The sequence below is a fragment of the Bombus pyrosoma genome, linkage group LG14, assembly GCF_014825855.1.
Source record: "Bombus pyrosoma isolate SC7728 linkage group LG14, ASM1482585v1, whole genome shotgun sequence".
NCBI classification, from domain to species: Eukaryota; Metazoa; Arthropoda; class Insecta; order Hymenoptera; family Apidae; genus Bombus; species Bombus pyrosoma.
Window position 1 is genome coordinate 6,445,057 of NC_057783.1, and position 26,443 is coordinate 6,471,499.

Genomic DNA, 26,443 nt, shown 5'->3' on the forward strand with positions numbered 1-26,443 from the left:
TGGTTTATTTTGTCAAATGCTTTCTCGATGTCCATAAAGAGAGCTGTACAGTATTGTTTGTTTTCTAATGCTAGTACTATTTCATTGATGAGCCTGTGCATTTGCTCTATCGTGGAGTGTTTGTTTCTGAATCCAAATTGGTGATCTGGTATTAATTTTTCCTTCTCAATTATTGGTTTTAGGCGGGCGTATATTATTTCTTCTAGTATTTTTGAAAATAGTATTTTCTGCGCATTTGACACACGCCGGGTTTCTGTTGCAGTAATTTTTTGTGTGTCCAAATTGCTGACACCGTATGCATTGCAGTATGTCTTTTTTGTGTCTAGGTGGCTCCACTGTTATTATTGTGTTTAGAACTTTTTTCAAAAATTTCTTTGTTATTGTTTTTGGGTTCAAGTTCAATTATAAATAGAGGTAATGGTTGTTTGGTATCATACCATTTTAGCTAATTCCTCGCATATGTTGCTTGTATTTATTTTTGGATGTAATCCTCTTATTACTGCTTTGTAACTTTTGTCAGTTTTGAGCTGGTAAGTGTGATACCCGGCGTTTTTTTCTTTTAGTGCTTTTGTCACTTTTCTAAAAGATTCTGGGTTGTTAGTTTGTACTTTTACTTGGTCCTGTTTTAATTGTTTTATACTATAGTTTTTATTTCCTGCCGTGTTGTTTAGTAGTTCGATGAGAGGGTCTATTATTTGAGCGTCTATGTAAATTGGTGGTGGTTTGGCGATGCGGGTTATTGGTTTTTCGGTTGGATCTGTTTCTTTCTCTTCTGGCAGTGCGCTGAAAGAGTTTCGGAGAGTGATTTCTTGTAGCCATTGTTATTTTTCTCTTTCTGCAGCTCTCCTAAAGTTTGTGTTTGTTGTTATTTTTCGTTTTTTATTGGAAGTTACCACCTTCCAGCTTTCATCATGGCGTGACACCAGTTCATTGTTGATATTATTCTTCTCGTCATTCATTCCATTTCTATTTCATTTGTAGCTGAGCAATCCTGATCATCGTTTATTGTTTGATTTAGATTTATTAAATCCGTAGTTTTGTTTATGAAGTATGTTTCTCCTTTATTTGTTATTTTTATTGGTGGTATTTGCTGTTGCATTTTGTATTTTCGACCGTTTGGCGATGGGCGCTGTCGTTAGTCCTTTGTTTTCCCCATTTGTCGCACTTTCACTGAAGCACTGTTTCACACGTCCGTTTAGCTCGGCTGCTCGGGCAGAACTTTTTACTAGTAAATATCGTGTTACGTCACTACCTAGCAGCCAATGGCCAAACTACAGTCTTCCCGATCCTCAATAAACCCAAGAACCCACCATAAAACGTTAACTTTTAACTTCTTGTTTTCACACATATTTGCCAGTCAAACTGCTTGTCTTGAAGAATTTGCTAATCCTATAAGTATTTTCGGTTTATGGCTGGGTCTTGGAAAAGTCCTTGGGTTTATTAGGCGCTCAGGGTTAAAAAGCACGGAGAAAGCGGACAGTCACCGGATGGGAAAAACGAACATATGTCCATCGAAAAAGTCTGTTTTTTCCTCAGGAACAAAGTCACCCCCCGCTCTACGTTGGTAGGAGACTTCTTCATATCCTTTTTCATCAAAGTGGGTCATAACCAATCGGCATCACGGATCGTTACCCTCACTTCCTGGACAAAAAGTGTGAACAACGATACCGCGTTCTTCGGTCAAAGGGCACACCCACACCGAACTTTCCTCCGAGACACCATAGAGCAGTTCAGTCAGTCTCCAGTCTATCTCCAGTTTTTCCAGTGAATCGTCTGTCAGTCTCCAGTGAATCTCCAGTGAGTCTCCAGTGAGTCTCCAGTGAGTCTTCAGTCAGTCTTGGGTCAATCAAAGAACAGTCTCCATCATCTCGACGCAACGATACGAAAAGAGTCTCAGGTCGTACTCACTCGTCGTTGTGCGTTCAAACATTCATTCTTGTATAACACCGAAGTTGTTGGATCGTTTAAATATACATAATAACCTGTTAATCGCAGCATTATATTCAATTAATCACCCTTATTATCCCACAAGAAATACGATTCGTGGTGTCGATTAGTCAATCGTAACGGGAATTTACGACTCCCGTTGGCGCGCTTCTGCGAGATCGCGTCTCCCCGCGAACGTGTGAAAGTTCATATCGTGAAAACTTTGCATGTACTTTGTTCGATTTTTGTACTAATCACAAAAATTATATTGTTAGGAATTTTATGCTTACACTGTAATTAATTTACAACACGAATACAGTACTGGTTGTTTAATGTTTGTTATTTATAATCTATAATTTAATATAATATAATAAATAATATAATCTAATAATCTAATATAAATAAATAATGTAACATAAAAAGAAATACATATAGTCTTCATCAGGAAAATTTTAAAACATCAAAGTTACATCAACAATATTATGCAACTATTTTTCAAATAAATGTTTAGTACATTTAAAAGCTAATTGAGATAGAAACCATATATAACCAGTCTTATTATATCAGTACCTGTTAGCTTATATTTATTAACTTTTACATCAGCTTTTTACGTATATTTAGTTAAATTTCTCTTTACTTTACAACTTTATCTGTCGCTCCTAACCTCGAATCGCTCTTAAACCTTCATTATTTGCAGACGTAAACTAAAGCTTCTGCTTTTTTAATTTGTTTGTTGAAAAATGATAGTCTAAAATTAATCATCATATTTATATTTTTAATAAATATTTTATCACATGACTATAAAGTTGTCCTCCAAAATCAAGGCTGATATTTCCTTGTGTAAAATTCTCATTTGCAATTACCATCTTTTAAATTCATATTTGTTAGGAAATCAACAATACATTTATCCTTATCTATAAAATTTTCACTAAATTGCGACATATAAAATTTCTGCAGATTTTTAGGCAATTGACGAAAATTCCTATTCTCTAAATCTACTGCATACATTAAAAATTGTCGAGATCTGAGAGGTAGATCTTCCTTGAGCAAGACTTGTCTTGCAATGATCATTAAATCTTTCAGTTTGTTGTGACAAATGGTACTGAGGACTTGTCCATGTACAATAAGCTGAAAACATAATATCATAATAATTAAACCATTAAACAGAAATATAAAATTAAAGGATAAAATATTAAAACAATAGACTTTAAATACATACTTGTTGTGTAAAAAATTGGACATCAATCGGTGAAGTTGTTTCTAGCATCATTTCCAAATAATCTATAATTGCATAATAAAGTTTACGATAATAGCCCTTCATTGTATGTTTAATACAACTTAAGAATTTAGAAAACAAGATAACACGGTTATAAAATTGAGCTTCATTTTCTTGCTTCAAATCTTTCCTCCCTAAAAATTAAAAATGACATTAGGAAGCATATAATTTAACCTTCACAAGCTTTTAATTTAAAATATGCGTAGCGATATCTACTTTCATAATCTTCCTGATATTGGTTCACTAAATACTTATGTAAAGTTGCATCTTTGGAATCATATATATTCATAATTTCAGAATTATCGCATACAAGTTGCAATTTCATCCCAAAGTCAATATTGTCTAATGCATATGAGTAAAGTTTATTGAATATCTTCCTGCAACCAGTTAAAATCAATTAGAATGATCAAGTAACATAAATGACTTAAAATAAATACTTTGCAGATATATATATATATATATATAAACAAAATATTCTATTTTGCAATATTACTTTAGGTTTTCCTTATTCTCATTAATCAGTTTTGCGATATCTTCAATTACTTGTTGTATGTTTTTATTATTCACACGGTTTATAAGATTAAAAAGATTCGTATAAATCATATTATCAGCATATAACGATCCTCCTGGTTTTGGTAATGAGTTCTTATCATTTAAAGCCCATCCACGGCCGCGGCCACGACTGATTGAAGCCATTTCCACCTTAGGAAAGTTCAATCTATAAAATAAAATACGAATGATACCTTTTGCAGAACATATATTGATTAACTGTAGTACGAGTTTGCTTAAAAACAGATATTCTTTACGATAAATTCATGTATAAAATATAAATTTCTCAATATTCATTTATATAAAGATTAAAATTTACTTTAGAGACCAATAAATTATTGACACTTTGCAATCTTATAGCTTTCTATATATAGGTTCTGACAATGCAAGTTTTCAGACGAAAAGTCTACTGGTTCAAAAATTGTAATTATCGCTGTGACTATGTGAAACTTCTGGTAGAACCTCGCTTTATTTTGATGCCATATTGCTTCTATCCATCATCTGATTGGTCCGCACAGATCAACATTAACATGTCTCGGCTTCCGCTTACCTCGTTCAAAAATGTATTGCATTACTACAAAAACACACCACAAAAATAGAAAAGTAAGTATGCTTCAAGATAACAATGATATATGTTTTTATTAATATAATTACCAAATAATGATATATATTCTTATTAATATAATTACCATACTTCCTCTAGACAACATTTAGACAACATAGAAATGTTGTCAGTATTTAGTAGAATTCTTTGTGTATATAATGGAAATGGAATTATTTAGTAAAGACGAAGTGGTATCTTTACATGCTCAACTTCAGTGAAAATGGTCTTTATCCTAAAAATATCGAAACCAAGATTTGTATATTTTTTTCTACAGTACTTACTGATATAAAGAAATTGCTAAGAATCAAATTATAGAGTTTCTAGATTTTTATAAGACTTTAAAGTACAAGGTATTTTGGTGTAATAAGCATATAAAATTGTAATTTTTTATTTTATTTTATTTTTTTATTTTAAAACGATTTACTAATTTATAAAAATATAAAATATATAACGTAAAAAGATATAATAGCCAAAAAGAATATTATTTTTTGTTACATAGTAATAAAATTAAATGTTTACAAAAGATTATTGTATACATTTTTAATTGTTGATTTCTTATGGGAACTTTGTGTATGAGAAGTTTGTGTTATATTTAAAACAATAGTTGTATATGAAACATCGTACCCATTCATGTATTTGTATTTGAATTTGTATTTATTGCATCACCTATATATTATTCGATACTTTTTGGATATTTATACATTATATAATCCTATAATGTTATTCTAATAACTACATAAAATATAATAGTATACATTCATACACATATGAATAGTTTCATTATGTGTACATAAAATGGATAATATGTGACATATTTGTACATAAATGGACACTTATGTACACACTTATCTTTGCAAAAGATAAACAGAAATGTATTTAGTTTTAATTTATTCTTATACTGTAAAATAGCTTTATTCCATGTTAGTGACACATTTTTCTAACAATTTTATAGCAATAAATGTTTTATGTATTTACTAACAAAATTTATTACATATAGTACAAACATATATTTTTATGTCTCCATTTGCACATAGTTATATATAATATATTCATACAACAATCCACTATTAATTTATTATTACTCTACAATTTGCTATAATTCTAATTATAATAATAAATACATGTATTTTAGCATTGATGTTTGTAACATCTACAGATTAATATACTTAAAGGTAAACAAAACCATTTCAAGAAATATTCATATACAAATATTTATTTTGTTTGCAATTGATAAGAAATACATATAGAAAAAAGGGAAATTCTTATTAATTAAGGATAGATGAGAACTAACATCTAAATCTGAAATTATCATGCACATTACAAATAAATAACTTATTTTATGTAAATTATTTAAACAATTTGTTTTATGGCAATTTATCTCTACAGTGAAAATTTATTATTAGGGGATGAACTTTACTGTAGGAGATAAAATATTATTAAAATATTATTGCCTTCTGGATCTTTTACTTTCCAATGTGTAGAATCCAAAAATGTAAGTTTTTAAGACGATTCACTGGTTCAAATGTTATGCAAAGTTAAGTAAAAGTAAGGACTTTTAGGACATTTTACACGTTACTTTGATATCACCACGTTGGAAAATCACATACACTCTACCTTCGTGACATTCCAAAGGCAATTGGTACATTGGTGATGGTCTGGTGGGGACGATTGGCGGTGGCAAACAGCGAAAAGGAAGGGGTTAAACTTTGGTCGACGATCATTTAACGCGCATGCGCCATCATGCGTATATGATCACTGGACGATCGCCAGTCATCAATCGGTGATCTGTCATTCGTTGTATGCCTTGTTTTTAACTTAATTGTCCATTTAATTTAGAAAACATCAAGTTAGTTTTTTAGCTTGTTACATCGAAAACAAATACTTCGAATCATTGAAAGGTGGTTAATAATTAACAAAAAAAATAAGGTTATAACAAAGTGAGTGTGAATATTTATCCGTTCAAAGATTGCGGATCTTGCCATGACGACGGAAGAACAGTTTCAGGCGGCTGTTAATGTGATCAGGAATTTACCAAAGAATGGTAAATTTTCTAAGACATTCAAAATGAATTATGATAATTAATATCATTCTTCGAGTTGTCGATGCTTTTAAATGATGTACTTAATCGTATCATTGTCTCTACATCATTGTTTTATTATATTTAATGCAAAGCGTTCTATGACATTGATATGAAACTTATTATGTTATACTCTTTTTTTCTTTCCCAGCATTTTTTTCAATTGTACGAAACTTGTTAAACTGGTTTTTTTAATTAGCAGCAAATACATTTATGAGATTTAGTTTTTATGCGAAAACGTGAAGAAGTCGTACGAAGTTCGTGCAATCATGTATTTACATATCTATTTCGTTGAGACTGAAAACGAAAACATTGTTTCATATCGTTCTTCAATGTATTCAGATTATTAATAATGTTCTAACATATTAAATTTCAAAATTATTGAAGTGTGTTCTCGTTAATTTTATGCTCCCGAGTATTTGTAATTAGATACAAAATAGAATAATAATAAGCGTTTTTTATTTGTATGTGATCTACATTATATAACAAACAGTATGTTTACATTTATTTACTGGTAAAAATTGCATTAAGTATGTCACATAAATTTTTGTAATTGTTAAAAGAATAAATTTGAATCTTTTTTTGCACGTAATTTATAAATATAACCTTTGTAAAAAAGAAATTTTCTTTGCTTTTATGCAAGTAAAAGATTAGATTTTGATATTATCTCGAACGTACATTTTTATCATTAAATCATAAATATTTATGATTAAATTCATAAATATGTATACATACTTTCCATTTATTACAAGTGCATGTGTGAGTGTTCTCATTTCACTTTCTAACAGAGTAGAATGGATAAATTGCAGTTTATGTTTGAAACTAGAATATCCTTCATGAATAAATTACAAATATACTTATAATTGTCCAAAGCTGTATCATCAACTTTTTTCATTTATTAATCACATAAATTTTGTGTTAAAAAAGTAATAAATATTTGTTTAAAAAATTAAGTATTTAATTCTTTATTAATTGAACTTAATAATGTATAATGTTACAAGGATTTATTTAATATCTCTATATTTTTTTATGATTAATGATAATTAATTCATGAGTAAATTTTCACATTAACTCTTAATTTTTTGACCAAAGGTCATACAATAAAAATGTTATCAAGTCATTCACCTTGCAATTAATTTCAATAACAGTGAAGAAACAAATTTTTTTACATTAAATGCAGGAAATATGAATATTATAATTTTATATGAAACTAAAATTACAGACTAATAAAGTTATATTAATAATCATATTGTTGATAATGTATTATGTTTCAGGTGCATATCAACCTAGCAATGAAGTTATGCTACGTTTTTATGCATATTACAAACAAGCAACAGAAGGATCATGTCAACAACCAAAACCAGCATTCTGGGAAGTGGTTAGAAAAGCAAAATGGGAAGCTTGGACACGCTTGGGCAATATGAGTAGAACAGAAGCTATGAATAACTATGTAGAAGAATTAAAAAAGGTTGATTGTAGAAACTATTATAATTTTATTGAATGTCATAAAGTAACAATAATTTAATACTTATTTATAATTTAATAGATTGTAGAAACAATGTCTTATACAGACAAAGTGGCTAATTTTCTAGACAGTTTAGATTCATTTTGTGAAAGTGTCCCACCTGAAGATTTAGAATTACTTCTTGGTCCTGTGTTAGAACGTATGCGCTCACAACCTGGAATGCCATTATCTGGTTCTCCCCTAGGTTTGTATTTGTAAATATATACTTTATTTTTCATTTGTTGATCTGATAATTTATTAACAATGAACATATTCGATGCTAACAATCAAAGAATGGACAAGTTTAAAACAAATTAATTCTATTAATAAGTTTTTCTTATACAGCATCAAGAGAAACATCACCACATAGAGGTTGTAACATGACTCGGCACATTGCAAGTAGTTTAGAAACCAGCCCAGCTACTAGCCATAGTGCAAGTCCACTAGATACCGACGGCGAAGACGAATTTATAGATACTGTCGAAGTAAGCTACTGGTATTATAAACAGAACACAGTATTGGACATACTTTTATTTCCAACTTATAACTGAAATTGTTTCTTCTTATTCATAGTCAGCTCCAGAACGATTACCAAAAGACATAACAAAAACCACTAATGTTACTCAAAAAATGGTTAATGGTTTAAATGTTTCTACTGATAAAGTTAATGAGTTAGTTACTCAAAAAGAGAACTCTTCAGAATTAATTAATGGATACACTAATACAAATGGCTATGCAGAACCACTAACAGAAAATAAGCAAGAAAAAAGTAAACAACGTGTTAAAAAAGATGAAAAATCTAACGACGAATTTTTCAATCAAATAGCTATAACTATGCAAAACTTACAAAGAGATTTAGACAGAATAACGGCCAGAGTGCGCAGTTTAGAAGGTCAAACATTACAGGCATTGGCGCCTTCAATAGTATGTGTAAATACGATAAGACGACATTTTTATCATATTTCTATTTCTTTCAATGGTATATCATTTTTGTAGAAGCAGCCTGCAGCAACTTCATACCCAAAATGGTGGCCTTTACCAGAGTGTTCACCGCGATTATTCACTATCTTAATCGTATGGCCGTTCATAGCGCAATTTTTGATTTCTTTAACACAACGTTATCGTCAGCGAAGGCTGTGATTTAAACATTACCATATTACATCACTCGAAATATATTCCACTATTTACTGTTAGATGAATTCAAATCAGTGTTGAATTCAAGTAATATAGACATTTTTTAAGACAGTTCAAGTATATTTCTACAATCTAAATATGTATATGGCCAAAACTGCTATGTGATTCTTGATTCATACAGATTACATTTGAAGACGTAATCAGTTGGGCAAAACTTTAAAAATTTACTCTATCAACTGTTCACATATAAATGTATGTACAGTGATTATACAGAAAAGTTTATTTATTTTAAACATGAGAGAATTGAAGAGAGTTTGATTGCTCTCTATATGTTTATATGTTAAAAATCAATGGATTAACTGAATATACATATTATATATATTTACTTAAGATAATTTATATGTATCATAAATAGTAATGTGTATTCATATATTGTAATATAGAAAGAAAGATTATATACAAATTTTATATTGTACACAAAAAAAGATAGAGTTTATTGAAATTTACAGCTTTTTTAACAGAAATTATAATTTACTTAGGATAGTATCACTTTTTAAATAATATTATAAAGTACTCTCTTCACTTTTTTTAGTTAATTTTAAATTGAGAACAGATATATGACAAAATCGTGTACAAATATTGTATAAAAATGTATAATTTTTACTTGTATTTCTAATAATTATTACTTGTAATTATTTTTTAGAAATATTTTATTAACCAATGCAATTATCATAATAACAATGGTCTTTTTGTAATATTTTTCATTTTGTACAATTTTAGTAAAACAAGTAAGGTACTATAACCCGTATTTTACATTTCTTCAATTGTACCTAATTGATTTATCTAAAATAAATTTTGTTAAAAAAAGATTTTTGTTTCTAACAGTATACCTTTATAGATTATAATTCTCAAATAAGTTTGTCTTTTAAAGTAAAATGTTATATAAAATTTTAGTTTGGAATGAGTATATTATAACAGATAATGGTTAATACAAATTGCTTGTAATTACTTTATGTTTCGATTATATAATTTTCTTTCAAAATATCGGGAGATAAAGCATAATTAATGAGTATTCATAATTACAAATTATCTTGTTCAATTGTTGTTTTATTCAATTTTCATCGTTATGTCATTAAAATTTTGTTTCATGTTTTACATATCAAAAATCTAAAATTTTTATGGGCATCGATATCTTAAATGAGTAAAATGAAATAGAATAAGTTTAAACATTCTCTAATATGAGTACCACTGTATAAATAACCTTGTTCTTATTTCAATACAATGCGAACAAAGAATGGTTGGGTTAGGAACCGATATTGGTAGCAACGATAAATCACTTGATTTGCATTTTATATATTTGACTCATACAACTTCTGACGAAAGTAACGTATGAGTCGTAATAACAGACGTTGGAACATTTAGAGTTTAGAGTATTCCACAGGTTGCAGTAATCAATAGATTGTTGTCTTATTCAATTTTCTACGTGAAGCCTCTTATTAGAAGTTCGAAAGTGTGAATCATACATATTGAAAATATGAAAAAGAATGTGTTTGTTTCAATAATTCTGGCTCTTTTTGTTATGGATTTGTCACATGCTCAAAATACAGATTTTGGAACTGTCGTTTTCGCAAATGTTGTAAGTTAAAGTATGCTTTTTCAAAAAATGAAAATAATGTTTATATTTTATATTTTGATTATTCGTATTATTGAAATGTATTTATTATGAAATTAATTTATTATTTATGTATATGGAATTTATTTTCTTCATAAAGCAATATGAATTAGATATTATAACCATCTTAATTATAATAATAATCATTATCGTTGTTTATTAAAAATTATAATCTATTTTACAGTTATACAGACATGGAGATAGAACACCCATAAGACCATATCCGAATGATCCTTATAACAATGAAAGTTTGTGGCAAGTCCCATATGGCCAATTAACAGATGTATGTAATTCTTAATTATCATATATATAGCTTAATTATTTAATGATCTTTTCTTTATTATATTAATTTTGTTGCATTTAATGTTGTTGCAAATTTTTGTTTGATTTTAAAATCTTTTTAATTTCAAAATATTTAAGTCCTCACTCATATATATCTGTTATATCAGATTGGAAAATATCAACATTTACTACTTGGTCGTTGGATCCGCAAACGCTATTCACATCTACTAAGTGACCTATATTCACCATATGATATTTATATTCAAAGTACAGATGTAGATCGTACCTTAATGTCAGCTGAATCACATCTTGCTGGACTTTATCCTCCAGTTGGTAAACAAGTATGGAGTAATATCAAATGGATGCCTATTCCAGTGCATACTATTCCTGAAGACAAAGATAATGTTTTGGCTGCAAGAAAATATTGTTCTAGATATGATTACGAGCTGGAAAAAGTTCTTAATTCTCCAGAAATACAAAAAATTAATAAAGAAAATAAGAGATTGTATGCATACCTTACAGGGAAAACAGGAAATAAAATTTCATCTCTTTTATCTGTTAAACTACTTTATGATACATTATTTATTGAGGTAAACTGTGTTACTGTCATTCTGTACTTCTCACTTGATAATAAGTATTTTTATATATCTCATATACTCTAAACTTATTACAGAGTCTTTATAACAAAACATTACCAGAATGGACAAAGTCAGTATATCCAGATAAACTTATGCCAATTGTTGTAAAAAGTTTTACAATTAACGCCTATAATAAAATACTTCAGAGACTAAAATCGGGTAAGTAATATTCATTTTGTTATGTAAAAAATTTAGGCCATGTATAATTTGGGAAATATAAAACATAGGAACATTACTTGGAGAAATGATAGACCACATGGAAAAAAAGTCGAAAAATGCCTTAGTACCTGATAGAAAAGTATGGATGTATAGTGCTCATGATGAAACTATTGCCAATATGCTAATGACTCTGAATGTTTTTGAACCACATTGCCCACCATATACTGCTACAATTTTAATAGAATTAAGAGTAAATTTAAAAGACCAGTATTTTGTAACGGTAAGTGCTTAAAATAATAATTAGACTGGAAATCATGATATAAGATTGTTGATTAAATATATTGTTCTAGATATCATATAAAAATACTAGTGAAGAACCACAACTTTTAACACTTCCCGGTTGTATTACAATGTGTCCATTAAATCAATTTATTGCACTAACAAAAGATGTTGTACCCACAGATTGGGAAAAAGAATGTGCAATAGAGCGGGAACAACTTGGATATAATATGAATACAACAGCAATTATTGGTAAATTTCTACTACAATATAAATGTATTTTTTATATACTAAAGTAAGGATTACTTTCTCATTTAATCCTTGTTTTGTTCCAGCAATACTGACATCTTCTATATTGATGTTAGTTTTATTAATTTTATCTATAATTGTCTTTATTTATTGGCATTATAAACGGGAACATAATCAATATTATCTTCGATTGACAACGGAGCCTATATAATTGAATATAATACTATGAAAAATTGACGTATCGCTTTCGTCGTGATATTCAATGTTTTTATAATTTGATAATTAACAAAAAATAAGATAAATGGTAAATTCTTATTTGATTTTACATTAAGTATGTATTATGAAAAAATGTTCTATATTTTATAATGTTTTATTAGTGATAATTTTTAAATTTATTTGTTGATAAAATATTTCAGTTTATAATCAGACAGATTCAATGCAAATATAATCGTTTGATTTGATCGATAAAAAAAACATTATTATTTATATGTATGAACTATTGAAAACAAAGACTGCTATAATGATTTTTAATAGTTTGATAAAAGGGTATAAGATTCTCAATAACTTTTATTTAAACTGAGTTTTATGCATAATATGAATAAAAAAATTATCTGTGATGACCGTAAATAGACTACGAATTAATTCAGAAAAAATTGAGATATTAAAAATACTTTTTATTAATAAATGACGATTAGAAAGTAATAAATTCTGGAATACGGTTTATTAACTCAGGGTATCTTAGTTTTTATTTGATACTAAACAATTTGGTGTAAAATATAGGGATAATATTTATCTGCGATATTTGAAAGAATATCTAGTCATACTCCATTAAGTTGAAACAATTAAAACATTACACTTCTAAACAGAAAAAGTATATTCAACTACATCGTTATTACATTTTTATAATATCGTTTATATAGAAGTATATTTGAAACGTATTTTTTAAATGAGAAATTACAAGACAAATTAAATTTTTCCAAAATAGAGGAAGGATAATATTTAAGGCGGAAAAGAAACATTTTACTTGATAGTAATCCAAAAATTTGATTTTCTTAAACTGAACTATTTTACAAATATGAATTGTATCTTATTAAAATTATTTTTGTGAGATTTAAACATGAATAAATCAAGTATTGTAAAAAAATACGATCGTTTACTGGTATTTTAAACGAATACATATCTTCCTCTAGATAATTTGTAGGTCATAACATGAAATATAAGAATATCTCATACTTGCTTCTACATAGCGCGTGTTGCCCGTCCTCAACAGCGGATATTCAACAACTGATTCTCGTATCGATGTCGTATACGTGTTAAGTATTAAACACATACAATCGCAAAACACACATATAAATGACATGACATTAAATTACATATTTTAATCATCACTTTAGCACTTTTATTAATTCTCTTTTTTAGATATCATAATCCCTATAGTTTACATATCATTTACATATTAAGATTTTTAATTTTTATTATATTTTGTACAAGCCTCTTTTATATACAATATATATGACTTTAATTTATTTAATAAAATTATATATATATATATATATATACAAATATACGATCATCACGTATTTTTCTGCTATTAACGAGCTTTGCTTATTTTACATGTTAAAACCCTAATTTTAGAAAACAATTTGGTGAGTATATTTTATAGGAAGTTATCATTTTCAATTCTATAAAATCTTAAAATCTATGATGCTAACTCTATGAGAATGCAACCCATGAGTATTGAATACTATTTACCACGTTTTATTTGTCATATCAGTATTCCGGTATCGAGTTAAAGCTTTCAGACCAATTTTCTTGGATGTTAAATGCCGGATTAGACCTAAAACATCACATAGTTTTATGTATTTAATAAAAAAAGTCAACAAACTAACGTCAAAATTTTACTTAAATGAAATAAAAACTTATAAAAATTTCTTACCTTTTATTAAGAAATTTTGAAAATCTTACTATTATAAGCTCGCACTTGCATTGGTTAAAAATGCGCATGCAAAAATAAGTTAATCATTCACGTGATAAAACAGATTATTAACATAATTATAACAAATACGATTACAATGATAGTGTAAAACCCTGAATATAAAAGTATTTGAAAGAAGTCTTCTATATTATCATTATAATTCTATTTTTAACTTTTACCCTAGTTACCAGTTATAAAAACTTTGTATATTAAAAAAATAGATCTAATATAAAGTACATACCATGTATAAAGTTGAAGACAGATGAAGACGCAACTTTTGAAATATGGTTTTAAGTAGTTAGATGTAGATTCATGATGTAAACTCGATTATGGTCTTAATGATGTTTCTGACGTATTGAAGAAACTATGAATGTAAAAAGGAATAATTTTCGAGATCTTAACTATATGTAATACATTGAATATTTAGAAGATTGTGATGAGTATAAGAAAAGTACGTTTTGTGCAAATATTAAAACAAATTTTTCCTTCTTCTGACTATGAGATACAAATTGATTTCACATTTAATATATCAAAAATGTAAAAAATGTATTTAAATATCTTATTAAAAAATACGAAGTGATGCAATAAAAACACACAAGCACACAATTTGCGTTACACGTTTGTTAGTATTTATTACAAAATGTATACAATGTTAATAAAGCATACAAGTCTGCAAATAAAACGTTTTCTGTTCAGTGTATAACCATAACCATAATTTCGTGATGTCCGCATATATACACGCACATTCGAATCTTAAAATTGAACAATATGATTAATTTCATGTAGCAGTCAGTTACAGATAACGTTACATAAACGTATTAAAGTTTCAAATATACTATATTGAACAGATTTTGTGGCCTAATGTTTATTACTTTGATAAACTTTATGACTATTGTGATGTACTAATGAGCAAACTATTCTTAAGCATGAGAGCAATTCATGATATACATGCAAAATTATTATAATCCATTAAAAAAACGTAAGATTAAAATATCATATTATGAATATTACTTGGATCTTTTTACTATTTAAAAACGCATTATATCGACTAACAATTATTTTCACAATTTTTATAAAAATAATTTATCAGTACATTTATTGTTATTTACTATATATTTAGGCACAAAATGCGTACTTTGTTATATTACTTTGCTAAATAAAATATATGTAAATCATATAAATGGAAATAGCAATTTTTGTCATATTTAGGTAGTAAGTATTACAAAACAATTAACTAAATTAACTAACAAAATCTTGTTATACATAAAATCTATACAATTCTTACCTTGCATATATTGCAGGATTTGATAATCCAAGTGTTGTACTTACAGGACTTCCAATATATCTTTTTACGAACTGTAACAAAAGTTAATAATAAAATGATTGGTAATAGTTAAAAATCAATCATCCTACTTAATAGCGTACATACCCAATGGTTACCAAGAGAAGTCGCGCCCATACTCACAGCCATATGAATGGTCAAATAAAGACAAAATAGAAGATATAAAATAGAATATATTGTAATTGCAACTATTACTGCCCAGTGATGTGGCAAATCATCTTGAACAGTATTTATTACAAAATATATATTTATAGCTATTACAACAGCGGATAATGCTGTCGCAACAATTTTATTAGTTCTGAAATATAAAAGTATGTATAAAGTCGTATGAACCTAAAAAATTTCAACTATAAAATTAAAAACATGAAACATACAATCCGTTTCGAAATGTACCCATAATTTTAGGACTACTGGTAAATGCTATCGTTGGCAGGGTTGCAAAAGGTAACTGAAGAGTCATAATTGCGTTCAAAATATCATTCATGCCAGTTAAATTATCGATGTCACTAAAGAATGCGACAAGGAAGGTTGGAATGATAGCGATCATTCGCGTAAAAAGTACTCGCTTCCAACGAGCCCACTGAAGATTTAAAAATCCTTCCATTGCAAATTGTCCGGCATACGTTCCTGTCATCGTGGAAGATTGGCCAGCAGCAAAAATACCGACAGCCCAAATATACATTGCTGCTGCACCAAAAGCACAGCCCAAAAATATGCCACCTTTGTTAAGGTCTACTGAGATGGTTGTATTCTCTTTCTGTAATTAATAAAATAAGATATAATAAGAAAGCTAAAATTTTTAGGTAAACAAATTCGTATTAAACTAATTTGGTTTTTACCTTAAATGTATCCATTCCTATGGTATAATTGTTAGCCTCACACAGATTGTACTAAAATATAAAGAAACGAGTATGAAATATATTGTATAAGATAATTACACTGCAAAATATCATTTAGAATTCTTAATTATTATACTCACAACTTCTAAACTAGTCTTGTTAAAAAGACCATCCGCAAACACCGCGACAACAAATACGTTAATTATAAAAGATACCAGAAGTGCAATGCATGCCTCAATGAAGTAATACATATTTGCCTCATTCACTTTTTTGGATTCTTTACGGTCAATGTCTCTTGACTAGAAATTATAGATTATATTATAGTATTTATTTAACACCTGGCAAATATTTAATACATCAGAATGCCTACTTCTTCAATTTCATAAAAAAGATTACTTATACTCTTTGTTCTTTCCTTACTTTAACAAGAGCACTGTGAAGATATAAGTTATGTGGCATGATAACTGCGCCAACAATTCCTACAGCTTGTAACAACATATTTCTATCATAATCTTTATACCAAGGTATAAACATTCCACTTATCACTTCATTTTGAGGTGGAGCAGAAACAACGTACTAAAATATAGAAATAATAAAATCATTTTCATTCACATGTATACACATATATGTATTTATTTATTTATTTTACCTCATATCCAAATGTGACAGCCATTACTGTAATAAGAAATCCAAAAAAGAGTTCTAATTTCCTTAAGCCATATTTGTCCAATAATAAAAATGTAAAAGTGTCAACTATCGTAATAAGAACACCACCCCATATAGGAATCCTAAATCAAATTAGATACATACATTATTTATGAATAACAGCTTACATAAAAGGAACAAGAATAGATGACATCAAAAAATTAAGAGAATTTCATAACTTACACTTTATTTGTTAATAAAGATAAAGCAATAGCTGTCCCTATTACTTCTTGCATGTCACTGCCAATTATGGCTATTTCTATCATTATCCATAAAATCATTCTGGGTACTTTTTTATATTGTCTGTAACACATTTCTGCTAAATGCAAACCTGTTACCACACCAAGCCTTGCACTTAATCTTTGCATAATAAGACCAAGAATGGTTGCACTTAACAATACCCATAATAACTAACAAAAAAGAGCATAAATAAATTTAAAAAATAAAAAGAAATGAAAACCATACATGTAAAGTTAAATAAGCAATGAATGGAATAACTAAAAAAATACCTTATATTTGGCAGCTACGCCAGATTGCAAATCAGATTCAATATTTCCAGGATCTAAATAAGCTATGGACATTAAGAATCCAGGACCTGTGAAAGCCCATAATTTTCTAAAACTAAAGAAACCCTGCAAAAACCAAATTAGGATGGATACAGTTAAAAATCCACATATTAACGTAAAAAATTAATTATTTTAAGCTCCATTGGTACCAATATATACTACATTTTCTGTTTCTGGTATGTGAACTTTTTCATCAGCAAAGTACGTCTGATTGTTATTGGGTGTCAAGCAGGTATTTTCATTTGCTCTCTTATTATTCTGCATTTCCTCCTGATGTACATGAGATGCTGTTGCGAATACTGAATCATTCTGAGGCTCGATAATGTAACTATTCTGCATGGTATATTGATAAGATCCCTCTGAAAAAAGTTACTAATTTGTTACATATTTTAATATTATTTGAGATACCAATTTAAACATATTCATATATTTAAACATATATTTAGAAGTATTCAATATTATAGTATTATTACAATATTGCGGTATTATTTCATAAAAATAGTATTAAAATAAACCGGATTATATAAAAATTAACTTCAATCACCGTCTAAATTGAATAATTTAATTACCGTGATGATCAATGCAATAAAAGATTGAAATAGTGTCTTATTGAATGCAATACGTATTCAAACTTCATCAAATACGAATGAAATATTTTAATGAAATATGTGAAATACAGAAATACAGAAATACAGGAATTAAGTATAACATAAGACAAATTAATGAAATATAGAAATAAACATAAATATTTTTTATCACTACTAAAAATATTTGGATAAATATAAAAATAAATAGAACGTCACATTCCCATAAAATTAAAAAAAGAAAGAAAGTACGCTATAACTAAAAGAGAAACAGAACTGAAGTAAAAACGCACAGTACACAGTACACCAGGCACGTAAATATTAGCCAAGTGAGATCACTACAATAGGCACTAGTGATCACTATTCACCTACAGCCTGACAGTCACTAACTATTGCGAGATTTGAGAATATTGCGACAACGACCAAGCAAATGAACGAGAGTAACGAGAACGAGACATACAACATACAGCCATCTTTCTTACATGTTCCCCTTCTCTGCATAAAATATTACAAATATGATGTTAGCGGGGATGCCCGAAACATCAGTGTCAGTGACTAACAATAGGAATACACATATGTATGCACAGAGAATTTATTACTGCCACAGTACAAAGAAATACATGCAGTCGTATAAGATTATAGGACTTCCCCAGGAGATATATCGTAACAGTTGATTACTATAACCCTTACATGACATCTTTCGTTATCATTAATATGTAATGAGTATTTAAGCAACTCCAAGCTTCTATGAATTCGTATTTACGCCATCAAAGTCATTCATTTTCTCGATACTTCCTTCATCTTTTCATTCCTCTATCTTCATTTACTATATGTATTGTCTTCTTATCTTTAAGAAGTACTTGAATTTGAGCAATCACTTGAGGAAAAAGATAAAATTCGGATTATTAAGGTTTCTTCTTATTAAAGTTTTAACAAACAAAAATTAAAAATTTTGTATATGGGTTAATATTTTTCGAATTGTAGAAGCTCGAAGAAAAACAGATTCTATTCTTTCAACTATCAACTGGAGACGAATGTCTTTTATCACTTGCTTTATTCGACTAAGATTTAAATCCAGTTTCTAAGTCAGCTAAGTGACCATTTCAATCACAAATAACTTTAATCCTTTAATCAACCTTATTGAGGAGTGCTTATTGCATCTAATTATGTTATTACAGTAAATCTTTATTGGATTAATTTGATAATTGTTAAATCAAATCGAAAGCATTTGTTGGGAAGGAAGTCTATAAGATTGGATAGAGATTGGATCTGTATTAAGCTATGGTTATAATAGATTCATCATTCTAGTAAGTAAAACATTTGGTAACCGAGATGTATACATTGTATACATTGATGCATATTATACTCAAAAATTCTCTATAATGTATTTGTTAAAATGATAGGGCATCAAAACACGTACCTATTGTAATCATAGCTTTAGTTTCGATTTATTTCGTCGCTTCTCTGATAAGAGAAAATGGAAACATTCTTTTGCATTGGAGATTTGATTAGGATCTAAGTTCTTTTGATAAATCTTTATCGATTACAATACGTACTAATTTACGATAATGTGGATCTATATTGATTCCAATAAGTATTCATTGTATAAAATATTTATAAATATACAGTTATTACCATTGTTTGGAGTAATATTTATTATAGCATTCACATACTAATTAATTAAATCTAAGAATATTAAATATCATGTCATTTGGTAGTACTTTCAACCAACCAAGTTTTATTTTTAAGGCCGTTGGGCTGACAAAATAAAATAATAATAATAATACTTTTATGCGAATACAAAAATTTGATATTATAAAAATGAAACATAAAACCTGACCAAAAATGCCTGGAAAATCTAGCTACCTGCCAATATTTTTCGTAGTCATTATAAGTAAATAAATCGATGACAAAGATCGAAAAATGAAAATTTTTTTCTTCGATAAAGAAGAAAATCCTGATTAAGTGATATGATTAGTGTATATTAACTCTTCTAATTAATACTCTAACAAAAACAACGTAATCTATATTCCTGTAACTTCTCACGTAACTTGATACGAAATTTAATCAAGCACGATTAGATAAGCTAAGAGTTCCTTGCTCGCTTCCAAAACGCGTTTCTTTTATTGTGAAAATCGGTAGGCGAAAACATTTCTTTAAACAATCTTAATGATATCCAAATTTCGCAAGAATGTGAGATATTAACATTACATAAGATTGTTATATGTAAGATTGGCTACGGCATATATTGAGGACACTTCAATCCAAATATTTAACTTGAAATATCAAGCAAATGTTTGTGTTAGATATCAGAAGGCGGTCAATCGGTAGTAATCAAGAATTATATGATATATACATATAAGCCCACTTAGTGAAATACCTTTCCGAATTGTAATTTCTCGATTGTCAAGTAGTTACGTATGAAAACGATGAAGGTCTTTTAACGAATAAATTCAGTATACATCTTCGATCGTATTTCCTATTTACTAAAATAAGAATAGCCGTAGACAATGAACAACGCATAAATTATCGGAGACAATCCGTCAATATTTCCTATTCCTACGTGAATCACCGTGGTAAACCCAACGAATAAGGAAAATTTAATATCAAACGAATAGAAAAGTTTTGCTTTATTTATATTTTCTGATCCTACGTAATTTCATATTACGATTAACTGCAATATTATCTGTCCTATTAGATAGGAAATTACTGTAGTAAATATTATTCCAATTGAGCAACGCGGTAAATCCGTTTTGAAATAAATGTTTGATATCTCTATACATATAAATATAGATCACTTCCTTTGGTAAAATTAGAATAATTTCTTACAAGAATTCTGATTTCTAAATTCTTCTTTTTTTCTTTCTCTTAACGTTTTTTAACTTGACTAACGTCACTGGTACACGATGAACGTTTCCTAACAGTTACTGCTGTAATTATCTAACACTTGTAATCTATAATTAACTCTTTTGACTATTCATCAAATCACCACAAAAGTGCTAGCAATTGTGAATTCGCAATTCTGATTTGTTTTAATTATAACAAATGATAATTAATATAAATAATAACAAATGATAAACATGTAAGAGATTCTACGAAAATTTCAATAAAATCACAATATTATGGATGAAGGTAATAGATATATCAATGAACATAACACACGTTTAAGATAGACAGATAAGAGATTCTAAGCAAATTTCGATAAATGTACATCTCAATATCGTGATTTAGTATTTAAAACACAATACTGATTTACACTTATTAATCTCAATTTAATGAAAACGATATACATTGATGTAAACATTATTTTCTCAATATCTATTCATTAAATTATCGACATTATCAGTATACGCGATCATTAAGAATCGTAATCTCTGAGAAAAATATCTTTTGTTACCACGCGTTAGCTTGTTAAAAAAATAACGCCATTCCCTTGACCCAATTGTAAATTGAAATGATCATAACAATGGTAGACAACCTTTTGTTCTACGTTATGCAATGTCACAACTATTTTAATGTTCCGTGAAAAAAGTTGTAAAAATGGGAAACTAGAGCAGTAATATTTAAGGGCACGATACTCAACTGTTTTTACAGTCTATTGGCTCATTGTGGTAATTAAGATAAATTTTTCAACTATTTCTTTAGATTTTCCACGTGTGTTGCAAAATTTTATTATACGATAAAACGCGTTTTCAACTGTGGAATTATTAGCTTATAAAACGCACAGTATTGAACAAAAGGATTGCAAAATCAAATGTAAGCTTCAACTGACATTGTTGCAGTAGAATATCAATTTTTAAAGTATTTTACTCTTGTTTAATGTTTTATATTTGACACAATAAAAATTATTAATGATTCTTTCTATCGCGTAAAGTATGCAATATTAAATAAAAATAAAGTATATATATATACTTTATTATAGATTATATGTATATATATATTTATTTATATATGTTTTAATATAACGTGTTCTAATATAAATTATTGCGGTTATCTATAAACCAAGGATAACAATTCTAGGTTAACATTAAAATTCTAGCATAGTAGTACATTAGAGAATTAAATAAACCAAAAATTGCATTTCGATTACTTTGTTACCATTATACAATTAAAGAAAGAAATTGTATCGTATCGAAAATATACCTTTAAAAGTGGCGCGCAATACTAACCTATGTTATTGAGCTATTTTTATTTGAAAAATATTAATATAAAAAAATCAAATGAAACCAAAAAGAAGAACGATCTTAATCTCAATTAATTATGCTAAATTAAATAGAAAATTATTCATATCGCAAATGACAAATAGAAATGATATACATAATTTGAATTCTTAAAGTCATAAATATCGAATACTTAAAATCAAAATCCCTAGTGCTAAATATGCGTCATCATATACACTTATGACAATAATACTCAATGTATATTTTTTTTAATTTAATTAGTCTATGTGACAATGTGCAGTATTGTGACATACGATTTAAGGCGTGGTAAGATTTTTTGGAAGTAATGTTGATATTTTAAACATTCAGATTCGTTCAGAAAGTAATAATTGCATAAAAAATTATTGGCCAGCTGGTCCGTACATATAGAAAATTGCCGACGATTCCTTTTTTGTTTAAACAGTAATCATCTCAACTGTATCCTGATTATTGGTTGAATGTCGTGCCATAAGAGTGAAAGAGAACTATGGCTAAGACTATATGTATGGAAAAGTCATCGTAAAGGAATTTTTAAAGCAATAAGATAAGGGATTTATGAGTCAGCCATTCAGTTGTGTTACGGTTGAGCACAAAATATATCTGGCAACTCCGAAAAATCCAAAAATTGCACGATTTTGATATCAGAAGAAGACTTAAAAACGACGAATTTGGAGGGAGTATACGATTCATTAACTTACCAGGTAATAATGACTTTTTTAATGGTATAAGCTCCATTTTGTAGACAGGTAATATTATACTTCTACTTGACAGATATAATTTCCAACTGATAATTTTTTACGATAACGTTCTTCAGTAGTATTATTTCACTAGCTTGAATATAGATACAATATGTATTTTTTAAATATATTGTTTTTCCTTTAAATTGATTCTTATCGAATTTGTAAATGTGTAGTATAGAATCCATATTCTATAATGTAGAAACAAAAAAGTTAAAAATTTATATGCTGTTGATATTTTCAGGGAAATGTCTAACGTTAGTAATTTAGAACAGCAAATTGCAAATTTACAAATTAATCATGGCGATGGCATTAAAACCATCAAGTCTGGGAAAAAAGTGGGACCAGCTGTACCTCCGAAACCAAAAAAATCACAACCACAGGTCAGTAGATCATATGAATATAATAATAAATATGTAATTTTTTCACTAACAATATTTTATAACTATGACTCCCTTTCCATGACTGTTCCATTATTATATGGAAACATCAATGGTAAAATTAGCAAAATAAAATTTATTTAGATCATTTTGTTATACAGAATTTAATGGGGTAAAATACTTTCCAGATACCACAAAGTTATACTATAAAGGCTGCATCAGTGCCATCATATAGTACAGTACTTAATAATTCTGGCCAAAATGAAAAATCATCAAATTTATATGTGAATTCTCCTTCACCATATGTGCCACTAAATATAGAGAAAAATGACTTTTCATTACCATCCACTGCGAATGGAAAAGATGTTCCTAAAAACTATCAGAACAATGAGAATTTTTATGTGCACCAATCAGATGAGAAATTTGAACCAAAATATGGATATGATGAAAAGAATCATTATTCAAATATTGGTAATATGCCTGCTCCTCAAGTTCCAGTTGAAGATCACTCAAGATCAACAAGAAATATCGTATATAGTAATATAGATCCTCCAATATCTATACCAGTTAATAAGACAGCTAAAACTGAAAAAGACATCATCTACAGCAATATTCAATGGAATTCTAAACCAGAAAATACATATTGTAACATTCCTTCTGCACTCAATAATGGTCAGATATATGGAGAATGTAATCAAAAGTAATTTTTATTAGTTTACTAAATCAAGTAATTATTATATTACAGATGACTTACCACCACCACCAGAACCTTCAGAATATGTTCCATGTGTGCCGGGTAGTTCCTTCCCACCACCACCGGAAGAATTACCCCCTCCGCCAAGTCCTGTGTCATCTAGTTATAGCGAACTTAGACGCGCTACTTATCAAACTGATTTTCCACCTGACAATTACCCAAATGATATTTATGGTCCAAGTTCACAATCCAGTTCTACATATGAATCTATATACGAACCAATTAATCCTAGACCACCGTCACAATTATCTTGCAATTATTCCATGTACTCTGGTTATGGATCTGCTACATCTACTCAGCCCCAAGGAAAGGTCTCTCCAGTTAAGGAAGTATGTCAAAATTATTATATTAATTCCTTCATTGTAAAAAAATATTTCTCCAAAAAATTTATTTTTGTTTCAGGTGGACGTTTTGACTGATCTGTTAGTTCAAGGAATGGAAGATAACGCTGAAGACAGTGATATATATGGGATTTGTGCCCAGTGTGGTCGCAAAGTTGAAGGCGAGGGTACAGGTTGTTCCGCGATGGATAAGGTTTTCCATATTGACTGCTTCTGTTGTTATGTTTGTAAGGTTAACCTACAAGGTAAACCCTTCTATTCACTGGAAAACAAACCCTATTGCGAGGAAGATTATTTGAATACTTTGGAAAAGTGCTGCGTTTGCACTAGACCAATACTCGATAGAATATTAAGAGCCACAGGTAAACCTTATCATCCATCCTGTTTTACATGTGTTGTTTGCGGGCAAAGTTTGGATGGTATACCATTTACGGTAGACGCTACAAATCAGATTCATTGTATAGAATGTTTCCACAAGTAAGTAGCATTTGGTTGACCAAATAAAACAATTAATTTTACAAAGTATAAAAATGAATGTTTTTATATTACAGAAAATTTGCACCTCGTTGTTGCGTTTGTAAATTACCGATTATGCCAGAACCAGGACAAGAGGAAACTGTGCGCGTTGTAGCACTAGATCGTAGTTTTCATATTCAGTGTTACAAATGCGAGGATTGTGGATTGGTTTTATCCTCTGATTCCGAGGGACGTGGATGCTATCCTTTGGATGATCATGTGTTATGCAAAAGCTGTAATGCTACTCGTGTGCAAGCATTAACATCTCATATGACGACTGAATTATAAATGGCATGATCATTGAAACGATATATTAGATTGTTATATTTACAGTTGCCGTTTTATGAATTTTTATATTTAGAGATAAGTTTCTATAAGACATCCGACATTTAATATGTTTTTAAGGAACTTTTTAATTGAAGCCATTTTGATAATTGTATATGAGTAGATTTTTCATTATTTGATACTTCGAGATGAATTACGTTAAATATTCATAATATTTCTATACCTTTTTAAAAGATTTATATTTTAGAGATGGTATATATCTGTATGTATTATTGTCTCAGATTAGACAGGTTTGAAAAAATTTCAGAACTGGATTAATGTTACTGCCTTTACACTGCCATATATGAAATTTCAAAAATATCTAAGAATTATATTGTCAAATAATATTTAACAAAAAAATCTAAATTATGAGCACGTATATTGTAGTCAGGATTGATTTCTTGTAATAAGTATAATTATTGTCTATAATGTGATTTAGTCAGGTATTGCATATATTATTAAGACAAGGTATTCAATTCCTAATATTAAGAGCAATGTTAGATTTATCTGTGACTATATTCTCATAACGTCAATAATGCGAAGTAGAGATTATGCAATTTATATGCTTCTTTCTATTGATCTAGAATATACAAAATGTTTATTCCGATATATTGGATCCGTTATGTATTTAGATTTCCACTTTATGATAAATCATGTGATACGATAGAATTAATACAATGTATTAGTGCAAATACCTTAAATTATATTATCTATTTAGCAAGTGGAAAGATTAAGAAAGCAAATAGAACTTAATTATAAAATGTATTTGTAATAAATATTGAATAAAATATCGATTATATTTAAAAACAACGCGTGATCTTTAATTATTCTT

At 28.5% G+C, this 26,443-nt stretch overlaps 5 protein-coding genes across 14 annotated transcripts; 3 read left to right on the top strand and 2 right to left on the bottom strand.

Moving 5' to 3' along the window:
- Positions 1-2,680: 2,680 nt before the first annotated feature.
- Positions 2,681-4,587, bottom strand: LOC122575231. 2 transcript variants are annotated; one of them, XM_043743916.1, is made up of 6 exons: positions 4,441-4,587; positions 4,214-4,325; positions 3,696-3,920; positions 3,419-3,579; positions 3,146-3,336; positions 2,681-3,054 (listed from the first exon to the last, which is right to left on the bottom strand). In XM_043743916.1, the coding sequence occupies exons 3-6, from the start codon at positions 3,896-3,898 to the stop codon at positions 2,776-2,778; spliced, it is 834 nt and encodes a 277-aa protein (XP_043599851.1). In that variant the 5' UTR covers positions 3,899-3,920; positions 4,214-4,325; positions 4,441-4,587; the 3' UTR covers positions 2,681-2,775. The 2 variants fall into 2 exon arrangements, with proteins under 2 accessions (XP_043599851.1, XP_043599850.1); XM_043743915.1 differs by having other exon boundaries at positions 4,071-4,325.
- A 1,510-nt stretch (positions 4,588-6,097) lies between these two features.
- On the top strand, positions 6,098-9,765 carry LOC122575230 (acyl-CoA-binding domain-containing protein 5). The gene is made up of 6 exons (XM_043743914.1): positions 6,098-6,396; positions 7,707-7,900; positions 7,979-8,141; positions 8,282-8,421; positions 8,510-8,860; positions 8,933-9,765. The coding sequence occupies exons 1-6, from the start codon at positions 6,336-6,338 to the stop codon at positions 9,074-9,076; spliced, it is 1,053 nt and encodes a 350-aa protein (XP_043599849.1). The 5' UTR covers positions 6,098-6,335; the 3' UTR covers positions 9,077-9,765.
- A 142-nt stretch (positions 9,766-9,907) lies between these two features.
- LOC122575229 (prostatic acid phosphatase-like) lies at positions 9,908-13,493 on the top strand. Its single transcript, XM_043743913.1, has 7 exons — positions 9,908-10,706; positions 10,927-11,025; positions 11,192-11,614; positions 11,698-11,821; positions 11,890-12,101; positions 12,172-12,352; positions 12,436-13,493. Exons 1-7 carry the CDS (start codon positions 10,605-10,607, stop codon positions 12,558-12,560), a joined length of 1,266 nt encoding a protein of 421 aa, XP_043599848.1. The 5' UTR covers positions 9,908-10,604; the 3' UTR covers positions 12,561-13,493.
- A 232-nt stretch (positions 13,494-13,725) lies between these two features.
- On the bottom strand, positions 13,726-23,309 carry LOC122575227 (protein Malvolio). Of its 7 annotated transcripts, XR_006319364.1 has the most exons (13): positions 23,258-23,309; positions 17,939-18,135; positions 17,720-17,842; positions 17,394-17,620; positions 17,155-17,293; positions 16,926-17,081; positions 16,646-16,804; positions 16,506-16,556; positions 16,041-16,423; positions 15,754-15,964; positions 15,610-15,680; positions 14,566-14,688; positions 13,726-14,186 (listed from the first exon to the last, which is right to left on the bottom strand). XR_006319364.1 is itself a non-coding variant. In XM_043743903.1 (12 exons), exons 1-12 carry the CDS (start codon positions 23,292-23,294, stop codon positions 14,120-14,122), a joined length of 1,821 nt encoding a protein of 606 aa, XP_043599838.1. In that variant the 5' UTR covers positions 23,295-23,309; the 3' UTR covers positions 13,726-14,119. The 7 variants fall into 7 exon arrangements, 6 of the variants coding, with proteins under 6 accessions (XP_043599838.1, XP_043599842.1, XP_043599839.1 ...); XM_043743903.1 differs by lacking the exon at positions 14,566-14,688; XM_043743907.1 differs by lacking the exons at positions 14,566-14,688; positions 23,258-23,309 and adding an exon at positions 18,843-18,860.
- LOC122575228 (lipoma-preferred partner homolog) lies at positions 22,714-26,418 on the top strand. Of its 3 annotated transcripts, none has more exons than XM_043743910.1 (7): positions 22,714-22,847; positions 22,984-23,260; positions 23,541-23,679; positions 23,865-24,348; positions 24,422-24,759; positions 24,833-25,248; positions 25,323-26,418. In XM_043743910.1, exons 3-7 carry the CDS (start codon positions 23,545-23,547, stop codon positions 25,573-25,575), a joined length of 1,626 nt encoding a protein of 541 aa, XP_043599845.1. In that variant the 5' UTR covers positions 22,714-22,847; positions 22,984-23,260; positions 23,541-23,544; the 3' UTR covers positions 25,576-26,418. The 3 variants fall into 3 exon arrangements, with proteins under 3 accessions (XP_043599845.1, XP_043599847.1, XP_043599846.1); XM_043743912.1 differs by having other exon boundaries at positions 23,889-24,348; XM_043743911.1 differs by lacking the exon at positions 22,714-22,847 and adding an exon at positions 22,886-22,902.
- Positions 26,419-26,443: the final 25 nt, after the last annotated feature.